Below are 17,314 nucleotides of genomic sequence, written 5' to 3' on the forward strand. Positions count from 1 at the left end.
AAGTGCTATATCAACTGTATCCCAACGTTATACAATTTATAACCTCATCAGGGATACCAAGTAGGTACAGTAATAAGGACCATAACACAATATATTGCGCATTGCAGCAACCACCTGACTGTCAGGAACTGGTTGATTCATACAAAATCAGAATTTCCCCGACAGCACTTTTCCTGTGCTGTTAGCAGGATGCACAAAAGGGTAGCATAGCAGAACATAAGTAATCCATGAGACAGGAACAAGGCAAACATGTAAACAATTTAAAAGATTTATAGAAAACGTTAATTTTAAAAAACAAAAAACAAACAAACCAAAAAAAACAACTTACACCGTGGATTGAATTTTGGTGAACTCAACGGCCTCCTCTTTCTTTTTGCGGAAGAAGAACCAGTAGGTCAGCAGGCCAACAATGAGAGAGAAAAGAAACATGTCCGCTAAACTAAACATGGCCTCATCAGCAGAGCCACTGCCCTCCTCGGAGTGACACAAGTCTTTATTCTCGCAGGAATCGCCCATTTTCTTTTCAGTCACTGAAAAGCACAACATGAGAAGCACATTATTTTACCATACAGTAGAAAAATCCTGGCTGTGTGCAATGTAAAATATATATAAAATCTGTGAAATGTTTAGTAATTGATTATGGCTGTAACTTCCATCTCGAAGTCTGTTTACACATCCCAAGTTAAGACATTTTTCTGGTATTTGAGAAAAGAGAGCAGGTTTATGGAGCTACTGCATAAAAAAAAAAAAAAAAACAACAGCAACTCAAGAACAGAGATTTTGATACACCATCGCGCTTGCAAATGGACAATAGAAGGAAACCAACAAAAATAAACATATACAACTTAGGTCATGTGATGGAAATCATGTGCAGTCTCCAGCAGTTTTCCTCTGCACATTATTGTCCAGGTACTTTTGGAGCATGATATCTTGATGTACATAAACACATAAGGAATAATGCGCGCAAATTAGTTACTCCAATATGGGGGGACAAAGAATATTGACACAAGTACCAGGGGGGAGGGGGGGAAGGAGATTCAGCTCAGCAGTCTATTTGAAACATTTTAAAAGAAATAAAAGAAAACAAAGAAATACAGGTAGCTCATTGACTCAGCCCAAGGTAGCCCACCATGGGACCAGCCCCACAGCCCAGCCAGCCCCTGGTGCTGACAGACTATGTATCCACTTATATTCTTATTGCAGGTGAGATATCCTAACCACCTGAATACAAGTAAAAGCTGTGTCCAAAATTAAAAGTATCTTATTTTTCTGTTCAGTTGCCATTAATGATAGACAACAAAAAGTAGAAATAATAACCTTAGTTCTAAAAAAGAACAAATGTGCATTGGTCACGTCAATGATGATGCCGTGGAAGCAGTGTCTGATTGTGAAACTGTCCTGTAAACCATGAAGCATGCAAATTGTGCTCAAGTTCAAGGTAAGCCCTTTATTTAGCAACAGGGCTAAGGTCATAGTGCAGTTCTAGAGCACGCACACTGGTAGCACAGCAATGAATCCTTCGGTAGAGAAGAAAGACTTGCATTTCACATGTTTTAACATTATCTGTAACAGTTGGTAGCTAAGCACTACACATTGACACGCGTTTTAGCTATCCTTCAACACTCACTTTAGCAAGTTAAGATCAAATTGGCCACAAACAGCAGTGTTTAGGCTTATACCACAATGAGATAAATATAATGCAGACCGTATTAAATGTGCTGCTTCATCTTTCTAGCCTCCTAGTGTGTTCTTCTGTCATGGCTTAACAGAATAAGAAAAAGTAGATGATTTCCAATACCCATAGACATAACTATTTGTTATAATTACATAACTGAAAAACACAGACAGAAGGCAGTAAGATAATGCAATGTATGAAGTAAATGTTGCAGGAGGGCATGTAAAAGCCAAAAAACTAAAGTAATCTAGAATATACAAACGCCAGAAAAATCCAATTTGAGTTTTACCTTTTAGTGCTGCGGAAGGAGGAAAAAAAAAATTCAAGCAAAAAACATACACAACAATTTATATTCCACAAACTGTAGCCATTTAAGTGGAATATGCCAGATCAGGCAGGATTTACTGCTTGCTTGAAGCTCATGATCTTACAGTGTCATTATTTTACACAATAAGTGCACAGAATAGGAAATATGGTAATTTATGTTCTTATCAGCTTGAACTCCCATATTTAATATGGGATTTCAGGCTGATAAGAACATTCCTGTCATTTACGAAAGGACTCAATCTAACACCTGGATTTATGACCCACTACATGGACACACTTCACACCCCACAGCAGAGTGCAGACCTCTTAAGCTAGGTACACACTACAGAATTTTCCAACTTTTTATGCCAAGCGATTTTACATGCGATCGATGTTCCGATCGCTCAGTCCATGGACTGCATACACACTAGCCTTGTTTAGGATGATAAAGGGAAGAGCGGACGTCCCTTTAGCGACTTTTTACAGGCATGTTGTCGTGAGCAATGACAAATTTCGTACTCACTGTCGTGGATCGGTCGGAAGTTTATACACACTACACAACGGAAACGAGATTGGAACGAATCGTCCATTTGGGCAGACTTTCGACCATCGTGTCACTGCACACACTGACCCGACTTTTGAACGAGCGGTCGTATGTCGGCTGTTTGAGCCGATTATTGGATGAAAACTGTAGTGTGTACCCAGCTTTACTCTTAAATCCATAACGAAAATCTCCTTTTTATTACTTTAGCTTATCTTATTGATGTATTCCTCCTCCCCTGTACAAATTTCTTAATGTAACAGCTCTTAAATGTTGTGCCTTTTTCTCAGTCATTCATTTGTAAACTTGCCTGATGAAGGGGCCTCTGTGCTCTGAAAGCTACCAAATATAATATTTTTTTTTGGTTAGCCAATAAAAGGTATCACTCTTATAATACTTTTGTCTTTTTTGACACAAAAGTATTTAACATTACATAGATTTTTCTCGCCAACATGTACTGCAATAATAAAAAAATATTTTTTGCTACACAGTAGAGAGATTACAAAGAGTAGAAAGAGAAGTGCAATCACATTGCAGTCAAACTGCACATTTACCAATTGAGAACTATGTATATAAACAAGAGTTATGTTGACTTGTGAGGACAGAAGCTTTATCTTTTAAAAGATTGTCCTTCGACAAGTCATTGCAATACAATAATCACTTATGTATACAAATCAATATTTAAATTCATCCAAAAACAGACAACTATGTAAATTGAGAATCATTTTGGCTGCAAAAATTTCAACCACAATCTGTGACAACATATGAACAAGATTTCGAAGAACGCTCACATAGGCACTTTCACAAGAATTACTGAATCATGCTACAGCATCAAATAAAAATAAGGAAGGAAACCGCATGACCACACAAATCCAACATGGTTTTCCGGCTGACAGGGCTATTTTCTGGTAAATCTCACTGACGAGAAAGGATTTGAATATGCAACAGTTACTCAGCAAAATCAGAGCAAAGAAAAAGGACATAATTTATAAGCAGCCAAAATGCTACAGGAGGCTACGCCTACCAAGAGGGTACTCTCTGAACCGATGGGGTTTTTTTTATAAGCAGGTTATCCAAAGCTTATATGGTATGTCAGACATGATTCCTTGATACCTGTCCCTTATATTTCCTGTAACTTTTGTTGCCTAAAACAGTTGATATCATGTAGTTAAACTATGTAAATGTCGCTTGTGAAAAACAGGCCATTTTTCAGATTTAAAAAGGTCACATAAAGGGGGCAGGGGTTAAATTGGCAGCAACGTGCAATTATGCATATATTATGGGAGGGTGAAGGAGAAGACATATTGTAGACCGTTTATAACTAAAATGTAGTTGAGCTGCTGACATGCAAAATTTGACATACACAAAACCACCACCACAGTGTGGAGTTACACAGCTTCAACACTCAAGACTTACACATAGATTTTGGACAAGAACAATACCAGAACATACTTAGCAGTAGCACTAGTTTCCAAACAATCGCACGTCTTTCATAAGAAAACTCCAAAGCTTTCCATCTTTACTGTAATTGTAAAAAAGTTTCACCTTTTTAAAAGATTATGCAAACAAAAAAAGCATCACAGCACTATTATAAATATATTGGGGAAAACAAAACTTTCAGAAACATTTTAAAAAGGTAAATTATAGACTGAAAAAAAATCTCAAACGTTAAAATGGGAATTGAAAGTGAAATCCATGACAACATGAAATGGAATCTTGCAACATTCTATACAATGTAAAGGTTCCTATGCCATAAAGAAGTGTAGGATGTGAGAAATAAATACAATTGTTACAGAGGTGATTGCAAGCTATTGAGTCAGCATAACACATACTGCCTTAATAGTTTTATCTATAATAGACAAGGTATGCCTGAACTTCAGAAATAAATCACTAGAATAAGCACATTACCTCTAACGGGCTGAAGCCACTCATTTATCACAGACTGCATTGTAATTTGAAAATGACTGTCAAAAAAAATGGCAGCCAGCAATGCAATTTCCGTAACTTCACCAATAAGTACCAAATCAGCACAACCTCTCTCCTCAATCTTGCACCTCTATATAAACCTAACCCCAGTGAGCTCTTCCCCTAATAACAAAGCCAAGAGGGAGTGACTACACCAAAACTGATTCACACTTTAGAACATGGGTGGGTCAAATTGCACACTATGAAATGGATTTCTCAACCTAGGTTATTTTCAGGCACCTTTAGCCTAGAATACAAGCTGTTCCATTAGCAAATTCTTAAATCAGACCTATTATGAAAAGACCAACAACTGACATTAAAACAATATAATGATATATAAAATGTATGTGTAAGATGTGCACATTGCCATGAAAGGTTCCACCCTGCAACAGAACACATTCTGCAGAGCAGAAAATCTAATAAGAGGAAAAAAGGAATCACCAATTCTAATATTTGTCCTAATATTACTACTGACATTGGCATCTCTGAAAGGGCAACTTATTTGGAAAGCTCACATAGAACATTCACATTAGTGGTTCGTTTTGGTTCGAAAGAATGTTGAGGATTTAGGCGTTATGCATTCTGCTTGTCATTTCCAACCAGTCTGGGCTTCCAGCAAACATGAAAGATCAGCCTCAACAATAAAGTAAGATCCGATTTTTGTCCAATTCATAAACAAAACAATAAAGCACAACAATCAGCTAATTACATCAGCCGACTACTTTACCTGGGGTCATACGAGTTCAGATGTGTGCTGAAAGACATCTATCTCATTTGGCCATAATCATGTACCCAAGTTGGGTACAGATCAAACTGTTTAGCAATAGGGTCAAATGTCCTTTATCTGAATATGTGTTGACATCTGAACTGTGTCACTTGATGTCAAGCACTTGCTGGATGGCTTACTATGGTTATTGCACTATTCAATTTTCATTGCAGAAGTAAAAAATTAAAAACTAAATAAAACATCTGGGGGAAAATGAAAACCACTATTAAAAATAAGTAATCACCCATTTCAGTACATGCCCTGCTGCTAGCTGCTCTTCAAAAAGCTAATTTATTTTTTAAATGTCAAATATTTACATATTTTTCATGACTGTAAATTTATTAATGGTTGGCAAACGGTAGATACTTCTATGGGGAGAACTACACCTATAAAGTCAGCTGGACAATCAGAGATGGTCATGCATCATGACCAGGTATCACTCAGGACTTCTGGATAAATAGGCCGGCCATAGACAACAATCTGCGAGTGTGTGTGTGTTTAATAACTGAGCCCCTTAGGATCTGTTCATATCAGGTTTACTGTTAAAATACAGTGTCTGTCCAATTTAGCAGCACACGTGTGACTGGATTGGATATAGATCTGGGCACTCTGGCTAAGCAACAGATCTGACAAATATGGTCACAGTATTTAAATAATAATACCCCATTAAATCTACACTTTTGAAACATTGTATAAGGATTAAATGACAACCTTGTATATTTTGCTGTGGTGCCTTTACAAAAATAATCACATCAAAAGCTTCCAAGCAACATTTTGTACTGTACATATTGTACAATTATAGGTGTAACTGGCACAATGTGCAATTACATGGCAATGTTACAAAACATCACTAGGCATTATGTAAATTATAATAACCAATGTGTACTCAATTATTTAAGCACTAGTACTGTGTACCATATGAAAATTCTATTTGTAGACTCGGAGGTAAGAAAAGGTATTTTAATTGGACATGTCAACTAGAATACTGCCTGCCAAATGTAATGCACATGGATAAAGTAGAGCCAAGAAAAGAAAATCTATTTCAAAGGCATATATACATATGAATGTTATAACTGGGTGTTTGATATTGACTTGCATCACTTTTAAATTCTCAGAATGGGAGTTCCCAGTTGATTTCTCTCAAAGTTGGGAGCTTTATGTTCTATAAATACTGGGAATAAAAAAAAAAAAAATACAAACAAACAACTATGATAACACTAAACTGGAGTTGTTTAATACACAAAAGGGTGAACTGGAAATTAAAGTAAAAAATATGTTGTAATATACATTGTACACCTTAGAAAATTAGGCCACAAAGTGTAGTGAAAGCAAGAGCTTCAATACTGGCCCAGTTACCTATAACTATTGCTAACATCTCAGTAAGAAGAGCATCCACTGACTTTCAAGTTGCTACCAAAACGCACCCCAACAATGACTCTAAGGGGCATATTCAATTGACGGCGGGACCGCCGAAAATCCCGCGCTCCAAAAATATTACCGGTAATATCTCGCTGGATATCAGCTCGCAGCTCCCTGAGCTGCGGTCTGAAATCCAGCGAGTAAATTACCATATTAACAATTTTTACACGCAGGATTACCATATTAACGGTAATATTTTTGGAGCACAGGATTTTCGGCGATCCCGCCGTCAATTGAATATGCCCCTAAGTGACTAAGACAGCTCAACTTGGTAATCTTTTACAAGCAATATTTCTAAGCCGATGTAAGCATGCAATACTAAAGGAAAAAAACATCAGAAACACATAGCTCACGATTGTGATATCTATGCATTAATTCCAAGTCCAAGGTAAGCAGGAAAAGCCCGTTTCACCAAAAACAGTCAACAAGAACTCCATCAAGCAGTTGGATCGCAGTAAATTAACCGCTCATCATCTGGCAAAGCGCCACCTGTGACTTCGAAGGTGCAAGGAACACTGCTAATGGACTACTGAGCAGTGGAGGAAGGTGGTATGGTCAGATGAATCATCCTTCAAAATGTTCTTGGCAAATGGACAAATGCGCATGTGTCGCCAACATAAAGAACATTAAAGCCCTGCTTGTTTACAACAGTAAAGGGTTTTGGTAGTTCCATAATGTTATTGGTGCATTTTACCGGAATGGTTTGGGTGTAGTCATTACCATAGAAGGCAAAGAAAAAGCGAATAGCTACTTTATGGTAGTGAGTGATCATTTTCACCCAATGTAGCCGCTTTTCTTTTCTGATAAGATGGCAGTGCCCCTTATCCACAGAACAGGTGAAATCACTCAATGTTTTGATGAACTTTAAAATTATCTGTACCTCATGAGCTTCTCAGTCGCCAGATCTGAGCCTAATCAAACATTCATGGAATATTCTCAAATGACACCTGAGATAGCTTTTCGCACCATCAACCAGGTGTGAGTTGAATTTCCATTGAAAGAATGGTGCTGTAACCCTTCTGCAGACATTGGTAAACTCAATGACATGTTGCATAGTTTATATTGGTGTTTCCATTTTTTTTGTGTCGATCCTTATATGTCAAAGGTGTGGGATGGACTTTCACAGAAGTATAACTGGGTTCAAAGTAAAACTTCTAATTGATTTGCCAAGTGTTCACAACATGTAAATGCAGGTAGGCTATATTGCGGTCATAATATATATCATTATTTTGTTAGGCAAGTATGTCATCAGCACACAATGAAGTTCAGGGCATACGAGAGATAGAACTTATTGCGTTCCAGGTGCTTGAGGGTGTACCGAGGAAATGTTTACCATATAGAGCAATGATCTTTATTACAACAGACATTCTAGTTGCATTAACCATATAGGGAGTATCAGAGCATCAATATAATACAATGCATATTCCAGCCCCAAAGAATAAATAAATGCCATTTATAGGCTACAGAAATTCTGTTGCAGAAGATAGAGATCAAACATGGTAAATATTAGGTGAAATTTTCTTTAAAAAACATCCCTTTTGGGTATAGTCTACTAAAGGTAAATGTTCCCTTTTTTTTTCATAGATTAAAATCACAACATATTGCAGGTTGTCCAGATCCTGCAGCTTTGTGGTTCTCTCACACAGAGGTCAGCAATTGAGAAAGAAAGCTTTAGTCAAAGTGCAAACAGATCTAATTGCTCTGCTCTCCAAAACCATGTCCACAGCCAGGGTTGCGCTTTGTGGAGAACAGCACAATTATAGCTCTGTTTCTTAGCTTGTTTCTGTTCTCGATGCTACAGTGTCCTGCAGGGCTGCAAGGCAAATGCACCAGGCCAAGACCCATCACAGCCCAGGTACGGTGAAAGGGACAAAAGAATGACTGCATGGGGGAGTGATATCGGTCTGATCCACCTGCCTCAAACTTTTAAACATTCTGCAGTTTGTGAACAGTTAACTGGATGACACCTTCACTTTCAGTATTTAGCTTGGCCCTTCATCTGACAGAAAACCCAGGTATGTAAGTGAACATAACTAGTTGGGTAATTTTCTTTCAAAAAACATGATTTCACTTCAGAACCCACCAGAATTTGTTCATTCTGTTCCTAGCGACATGTACAAATCCAATTAAAATAAAGGGGAATAAATTATGAGAAAAGCCATAAAAAAAAAAAAAATCCTCAAAATAAAACAAATTATCCACACTCAAGTGTTACCCACAAGCTAAACAATCCCATGAGTGGAATCGGAAAAATGCAGTGTTCTCTCTTTCGACAATGCCCCTATTTCAAAGAGTCGAGGCCCATGTCTATTAGAAATGACTGAAATTTTGATAGAAATGCAACTCAAATAAAAATTTTAAAAACAAACATAAAAGTGGTCATAAGAATAACACCTTCCCTATGCTAATCTCTGCTACTAGTTTACGTTACTGACTAGTTATACAAGCAATTCCTATAAAAGGTTCTCCGAGTACATTCTGTTCCCTACACATTCAACTGTTGGACAAGTGAAGTTTGTCCAAATATTTACAAAGGTCAGACAGTCTTGCCAAAAAATAGAGTAAGAATTCTAAGAAGAGTTTGATGGGGAAAAAAAATCTACTAAACTAAAACTACATAATATGACAAGGCATCTAAAGCTTAAGTAAGCTGGTGTTCTCTTAAAAGGTCAATGAGCTCTCAAAAGCCTCTCTAAACTGTTGTGTATTAAGTATACTGTCGAGAAGTCAGCTATGCAATGGGAAAATTGTTTTCGGAGACCAAATTTATCTTATATATAATTAGTTATTGCATGAATCTGGAACTTTTACCTACATGATTGGGATGGTTATTAGTAACCTTTATACAAAAGTAACTGTCAATTTGGGATTAGTGGGCAGTTAAATGTAAATTATCTCAAAATGCAAGTGAGCAATATGAGTCAAGATCTCAGTAAACAAATACTTTCACAGAACTTTAAATTCAAAACACTTAATGTGAATTGATTTTTAGCAAAATATGGGGAACCATAATGATATTGATAATGGCAGGTCCCAGGAAAGCATACTCCTATGGATGGATATTCAGAAAACGCATGCTGTCCATACAATGTAAATTAAAATACCTTGATTATTTATTGCCCATTAAAAAGTCAAAAATATACAAGCAAAAGATTTTCATTTTTTTAAAAAAAAATATCAACTGGTTCTCTAAAGAGAACTTTTAGCACATGACATTAAAGATTTTACCTGCAACCTTTTTTCAGGCCCCTATCATGCTTTTGCTACCATCCTTTTCAATGATCTTTAAACTGTGTAGGATTGAGAACTTAATTAAGAAGTGTGAGCTATTTCCCCTCAGAGCATGCTGGCACCATCAGCTGTGGGTAATCAAGAAATGATTTAACTATTCCAACACCATCCATTTTGTCCATGGTGTTGGGATAATTTAGGAACACGTGAATACCCATCTTTGGCCATTTGTACAATGATTAACCAACACAATAATACCAAAAGCCAGGTCTTGTTTTTTCTAAGGTTTTGAATAAATAAGGTCAATAAGCCACCACAGTACGTCCTGCCGGCTTCTACTGACATGATTAGGTGGCCCAGTATGGCAATATGCGTCATGTCATTCAGGCTGCCGCTCTCCTGTGAGAACTGTCAGTCCCTGGTGACAGGCCGGCCCTAGGACCCTGCGACCACACGTGACTAGGCTAACACAGGGGTCGCGTCTCCTTGACAACGAGCACTTGTCTGCATGTGACCGAGCGTTTGCCAAGAACAGTTAATAGACAAAGAACCGTTTCTAACCACTGACCACAACTTACCGAGAGCGGTCCTTTCAACGCCAGGTAGCGAGAACAATGATCTCTGCTCCCCGGTTTGACACCACAGTCACGTCAGCTGACAGGACCGGCGCCAACTGTCCAGCAGCAAAATGGGGGTGTGTGAGAACAGTCAATTATGAACTATTGTTCTATTTAATGTATGTAAACGACATGTGGTAACACAAACTTTATTTTTAATAAATATATCCCTTTCATCCAAGAAAAAACTAAAGGAAACATTTAATTTTGTAGAATATGAGATGTGCAATATATTCCACACCCCGATCTATACCCTGTTCGCATTGGTACGATCCTAACCCCGCCCACTTCCGTGGCCAGTCGCACTAGAGAGCACCGAGCCTATAGCTGAGAATGAGCCAGTGGAATGAGGGCGGTCCCAGTGGGCTGACGTCATGTAAAGAAAAGTTGGACAGAGGTGAGGGTTTTGTTAAAGGGACAGCAAGTAATCGACTTGCGTAACAATCTGTAGGCGGGCAGGGAGGTTACGTGCCGTACTGTGCAAATGCAGACCTGTCATTTCTTTACAGTGAGGTTATCGTGCACTAAGGGGTGGGATGCAAAATATTAGCTGAGCATCGCATGCTGCTAAATTGATGTGTAAAAATAAACAGCAGAAATGATATATGTAAAATATGATAAAATACAGTGCCAATATAATATATGTGTGTCAGTAAATAAAAGGGGGGATATTTTTTTTCCTGCAGCGTTCAAAAAACCCCCCAAAAAACGCAGGTTTTTAACTGCTATAGCGACCGTTTTTCATTAACGCAGCGTTAAAACTCGTGCAATTCAATTGAAAAAGAAGTAACGCTTCTCTCGTGCATAGGCAAACCGAGGGGGGTTTCCTAGTGTCTGGAAAACCCCCTCCAAGGCTACTGTATAATTGAGGTGGCTGGACCCTGCTCCTGCTTCACGCAGCTCTACTTGAAAAGGGAGAGCTGCGTGCACCTAACAGTAGTGCACGCAGCATTGCCCATGTATATTATGGGGATAGGAAGAGTTGGAGAGCAGCCAAGTACTGTCTAAAATTATAGCCACGCCCCCATGCATGCTGGTCACGCCCACTGATGGCGTGGTGTGGAAACCCCCCTCTACAAATCCTGCGTTTGCCCCTGCCCGTGTGATAATCATTGGTGTTTTCGAGTTTTTAGGGGAGTGAAGGGGAGTATTTAACTCGGTCATGTATAACAAAAAAAAAGGATTTGCATACATTAGATTGTATTATACAACCATTCTTTTTGATAATATCTTCATTACAGTACTTTCTTTACCATAATTTTTTATTTCACTATTTTTTACTATAGAATCATCTATACCATGTCAAAACACATTAGTACATACATATTTGAACAAAAAACATACATAAATATATTTAATTAGTGATTATTTTTTTTATGGTTTCTTTTTCATTATTTTTTTTTACAACAAAATCAACTTTTTACATGTATGTATTACTGATAAACATAGCTTATCTTTTTTTTTTACTACATTATTACATGATTTCAAACCAAAGAGGTGTGAATTAAAACAGCATATTGGCCTGTTTAACGAACCGCGTTAAAAAAGAATTGAATAGCTTTTATCGCGGTGGGCTTTCAACCACCCCATACTTTCAATAGACCTTCTACTGGAGCACGAGAGGACTGTTTCATGAAAAAAAACAGAGCATTAAAAACGGAATTGAATCCCCTGTAAAGTTTACCTGCTCAAAAATGATAAAAAAAAAACAGCGTTAAAATGACTTTTTAGTGCGTGTTGAAAAATATCTTGCTGTCAATTGAATTCCTCCCAAGGATGTGTTGGCAACCCTGGTAGCAACGCTGGGAATCTTTTTCCTCTCAATTACCAGTAGACATTTTTTTAATGTGTCTGATAAAACAACCAATTACAACATTTTCATCTTTTAGTCTAACCAAGTAAAACATTTTTAGTCAACTTTAGTGCTTTTCTTTGGCATTTGATTAGTCTTATTTTTCACTTTCTGGATGTATGGGAAAGACGTACTTTTTATGATTCTACACTTTATTATTATTAAATATTAATTTTTATTTATAGGGCGCCACTAGGTGTCCGTCGCGCCGTACAGGGACAAACGAAATTACAATACGAGGTGAGACAGCACAGTACAGTAAACAATAATCACAGTAACTCAGTGAGCTCAAGGCACAGCTAGCGGGGCGGGGAGAGGGGAATGTCGGCCATCAACGGCCCCAAGGAGGGAGGGCACGGATGAGAGGGAGACCCCCAGGGGGAAGAGGAGGGAGCGAGAGGGGACAGGAGAAGAGGGTCCTCAAGGAGGAAGGCAGGGAAGCTGGCGAGCAGAGTTAAAAGTGGAGAAGACAGGAGGAGAGAAGACCCTGCTCAAAGGAACGTACAATCTAAGGGGTGGGGTAGACTGACAGAGAGACACAGGAGAGGGAGGGAGGGAAGGAGGAATGGATAGGGGGAGGGGAATGAACGGGAGTGAAGGCTAGGGGAAGGGGAATGAAGGGGAAGAGTCAGAAGAACAGGTAGGAAGTTAAGTGGGAGACTGGAAAGCTTTAAGAAAAAGGTGGGTTTTTAAACACCGTTTGAAGCTGGACAGATTGGGGGAGGTTCTGATGGCGGGAGGGAGCTTGTTGCAGTGGAGGGGTGCACGCACTTAGATACACTTATAAATTGTATTATTATTGACATAATATATTAACCTGGAGTAGGGTTGAAAATGCAGGGTAGAGGTCATAGGCTGATTTGAATGCTTCACTCAGAAAGGGATGGTCTTCAGCTAGCAGTGGAATGATTAAAAAGTTTCCATTGGTCTGTATGAACCAATCACACAGCAATTTTAGTTTGGGGCCCTAGAGTTGTCTGGGCAGGACCTGATTAAAGGTTCAGACTGCCCTAGTTAACATTCTTGTAGCACCCTCTTAACTTCCATGCCGGGCTCATATGCTGTAGGTAAAAATAACTTCATCCTTTTTTTAAATAAATCCTTTACCCCCTAAACTAAGCTCCACTTGGCTTTTTAAAAGGGACATAGCAATCTTTATCACTCATTTCATTTTCATTAAAATCAGAATTGAATAGCAGAACAAAGGCATGGATGAGCGTTTGTGAGGGTGAAAATGTGAAGGTGGAGGGGGCTGTTCCTGTTTCCATCCTTGTTTCTCCTACTCACTTATCCTCAAGTGCTGTCTAAGGATGACTCATTGTCTTCAAACTTTGCCATGGGAATACTTCAAGATCAAAATCGTACTACAATTTTCTTTGACGTTTTATTTTTATTTTGGGGTGCAACTATTCTCTTATATTTTAAAGCGAATTTCAGTATATTTCTCTCCGTGTCAATTTTGTGCTCCTCAAAAGCTTTGCGCCCTAGGCTGCAGCCTAGTCAGCCTATTGGGTACTCAGGCACTGTGTCTGAGTATAAAAGGGTCAAGTGCAGTATTGTCTAATCAACAAATTCAATTGCCAATATGGATTTCCAAAAGGATAGGTATATGTACATTTACATCACTGTGATATGACAAGGCTACTTTAAAGGATTATATAATAAAGAAACAGTTTGAGGCAGATTCAGTTACAATTAAGATCAGCCCATAGAATGTCTGTATACTACAGAGAATTGTGATGGGTAATGCATCTGGCAACCAAGGGCCTGATTCATTAAGGATCTTAACTTAAGAACTTCTTATTTCAGTCTCCTGGACAAAACCATGTCACAATGCAAGGGGTGCAAATTAGTATTCTGTTTTGCACATAAGTTAAATACTGACTGTTTTTTCATGTGGCACACAAATACTTGATAGCTTATTTGTACACTGAAAGCTGATATTTGTGTGCTACGTTAAAAAACAGGAAAATAACGAGACCTTCAGTACATAGCAACTACTTCAACTGGTTTTCCATTGATTTGAATATGAAATATCGTTTGGCTGCCTAATCATTATTGAATTCACTATGTTGGCAAAAAAAACAAAAACCAAATAGATTAGTGCATCTAGTGGTAACTCCTTTAGTTTTGAAGATTTTTGTAAAGCGAGAACAATACACATGTTCATCATACTTTTCTTAAAGCCACACAACTTTATTAGATCCCTGATTGATACCACAAAGTTTAAGTTTATAAGCAAATAGTGCCCATTTGTTTCATTTCTAACTTAGATAACATATATAGTAAATTCCCAGTTAATTTGTTGCATGTTAGTGCAATTATTGTGAAATCTCAGCAATAATGGGAGGAAAGAGTTGGTGAAAACTGATGTAATAATACTGTGATGTATAGTGAGCAGAACATAGATGAAATATCAGTGCAATAGTCCCTGCAATGTCTCAAGCATGAGTAAGAAGCACACCTTACTGTATAAGAGCAATAACCTACCATGTCTTAATTCACTGAAACATATCTTACCTGACCAAAGATAATATTTGCTTTTGGTTTAAATTCTATAGTATTGTCATAGAATTTGAAACAGTGGAGCCAGTACAAAACATGTTGAGGAGTTTTAGGTATAGTAAAGATTATTCACATGAATTTACCTTTTTGTATCTATTATTTATGTTCAAATGGATATTGTAATTAGCCTTTGTAAACACTCATTTGATTTCCCAGATACATACCCACTGTGACAAAAGCAATGGGAAAGTAGTAAATGGCAGGTATATAAGTCCTGAATTTCTGTCGTTTGTGTCTTAAAAACCCCAGATGGATTGCCTGTGTGTGGGAAAAAGCTTCCCAAAGAGTGTGTTCGGCTGTAGGAATAGCTGGTATAAGGGTCCCTGGGGTATGAACGAGGAGAGAAAAGTGGGCTCCATTCATAAGGCCTCTCCTTGACCTCTCTGCGTTCTTTGACACTGTGGACCACCCCCTCCTGTTGCAAACTTTTCTCTCTCGGCCTCTCTGGCTCTGTCCTCGCCTGGTTCACCTCATACCTTGCGAACCATTCCTTCTCTGTAGCCACGTCTGGTTCTTCCTCCACCCTCTCCCAGAAGGAGTCCCTTAGAGCTCTGTTCTCAGCCCTCTACTCTTTTCGCTTTATACTACCTTGCTTGGTGCTCTCTTCTCCTTCTTTGGTCTTCAGTATCACCTTTATGCTGATGACATTCAACTCTATATCTCTTCTCCTGATCTTTCCTCCACCCTCCTCTCCTGTGTATCTGACTGCCTCTCCGCCATTTCCTCATCGATGTCCTCACACTTTCTCAAAATTAACATTTCTAAAACTGAACTCATTGTCTTTCCACCTTCTAGATTCTCCTTCCACCTTGATCTTTCTATCACTGTTAACAACACTACCATCTCCTCTGTCACCCAACTCCGTTGCCTGGGCATCATCCTCAACTCCTCTCTTTTGGCCCCCACATTCAATCCCTTGCCCTAGCCCGCTAACAACTATGCAACATTGCCCGCATCCAGCCCTACCTCTGTCAGGATGCCACCATCCATGCACTCATCTCCCATCTTGATTAGTGCAACCTTCTCCTTACTGGCCATCCCCACTCCCATCTCGCCCCCCTTCATTATATACTCAACGCGGCTGCTAGACTAATCTTCCTTTCACGCCGCTCCTCTTCTGTCTCCCCTCTCTTCCTTGTCTCCCCTCTCTTCCTTGCTTTACAATGGCTCCTCTTCCCCTACAGGATCCTTTTCAAACTCCTCACCATCACCTAAAAGGCTCTCTCCCACTCTACTGCCCCCTGTATCTCTAACCTCTTCTCCATTCCTCCATTCACACTCTCATCCACTCCTTGTGCTCGACCAATGACCGTCGCCACTCCTCTCCTCCACTCTGATCACCACCTTTCACTATAGAATCCAAGATTTCTCCGGTGCTGCCCCCTTCACTGGAACGATTTCCCTTGCTCCATCCGTCTGTCCCCTAACCTGTGCTCCTTCAAACTTAAAGATCACCTGTTCCTTAAAGCCTACCAGCCATCCACCTAACCCTTTCTTATCTCCTCTGCTCCTTATCTCCTCTCTCCTCCTGGCCCCTCTCTTCACTCCTCCCATGCTATATCCCCTTTACTGACTCCCTTCTGTTCCTGATGTCTGTTTACCCTCCCTTAGGATGTAAGCTCTTATGAGCAGGGCCCTCTTCCCTCCTGTCTCTACACCTGTTCTTCTGCTCCATCTTTACTGCAATAGCCATACCTGGAGTTTTTGAAGTCTTGGTATTATTACTGTTTGTATTGTGTATGGCACTGCAGAAATCTTGTGGCTCCTAACAAATAAATTATAATAATAATAAGGCCCATCTTGGGTTTTCCAAAAAATTAGCAATTGCTAGTAATCAGGAGTTGCTCCTGATGGGGTGCTGTTAAAAGGCTGCTAGACAGTTCATTCAGTCTCTCAATACCTGGGGAAGAGGTCAGATGGCTCCTGAGAGATCCTGCATTTTGTGAACTGTAAGTTATATTGTTTTGTATGTGTGTGGGACACTAGGTCCCTCAATTTAGAGAGGGAGTTCCCATATATAAGTTAGAAGCTGAATAGGATAGGACTTTTGTTTCCTTTTGTTTATTTTTATGCTTGGTGAATTAAACTAGTTGCAGCTAATTAAACCAAAACAATTGACTAGTGTGATATCCTTGGCTGATCTGTCTGAAGGGCAGCCGTCTACCCCAGAACACGGTAACCCCAATATGATCTTATGACAACACATATAGCAACACATGCACATACTAGGGAGCTGTCAGGCGCTGACCCATGCTGTCACGGTAGGTGCCAGGGACGGCTGCCTTCTCTGCTCCCTCTTGCGCCCCATTGCCTAGCAACTGGACGCTTCTTCCGGTTTCCGGCCCAGCAGTGCGGGTGCATGTGTAGGAACATCGTG

At 39.2% G+C, this 17,314-nt stretch overlaps 1 protein-coding gene across 4 annotated transcripts in view; it reads right to left on the reverse strand.

The window, feature by feature from the left end:
• Nucleotides 1-10,580, reverse strand: part of POR (cytochrome p450 oxidoreductase) — a 41,957-nt gene extending 31,377 nt beyond the window's left edge. The window contains exons 1-2 of one of the 4 annotated variants that reach the window (XM_075195138.1): nt 10,482-10,580; nt 329-530 (exon numbers count right to left, since the gene is read on the reverse strand). In XM_075195138.1, the coding sequence (XP_075051239.1) occupies nt 329-516 (188 nt within the window). In that variant the 5' untranslated portion in view covers nt 517-530; nt 10,482-10,580. Of the gene's footprint in view, nt 1-328; nt 531-3,938; nt 3,992-4,430; nt 4,570-10,481 lie in introns of those variants that run through there. The other 3 variants (XM_075195134.1, XM_075195137.1, XM_075195136.1) reach the window with 3 other exon arrangements.
• Between the last annotated feature and the right edge of the window lie 6,734 nt (nt 10,581-17,314).

This window comes from Mixophyes fleayi, chromosome 2 (assembly GCF_038048845.1).
Source record: "Mixophyes fleayi isolate aMixFle1 chromosome 2, aMixFle1.hap1, whole genome shotgun sequence".
Taxonomy (NCBI): domain Eukaryota; kingdom Metazoa; phylum Chordata; class Amphibia; order Anura; family Limnodynastidae; genus Mixophyes; species Mixophyes fleayi.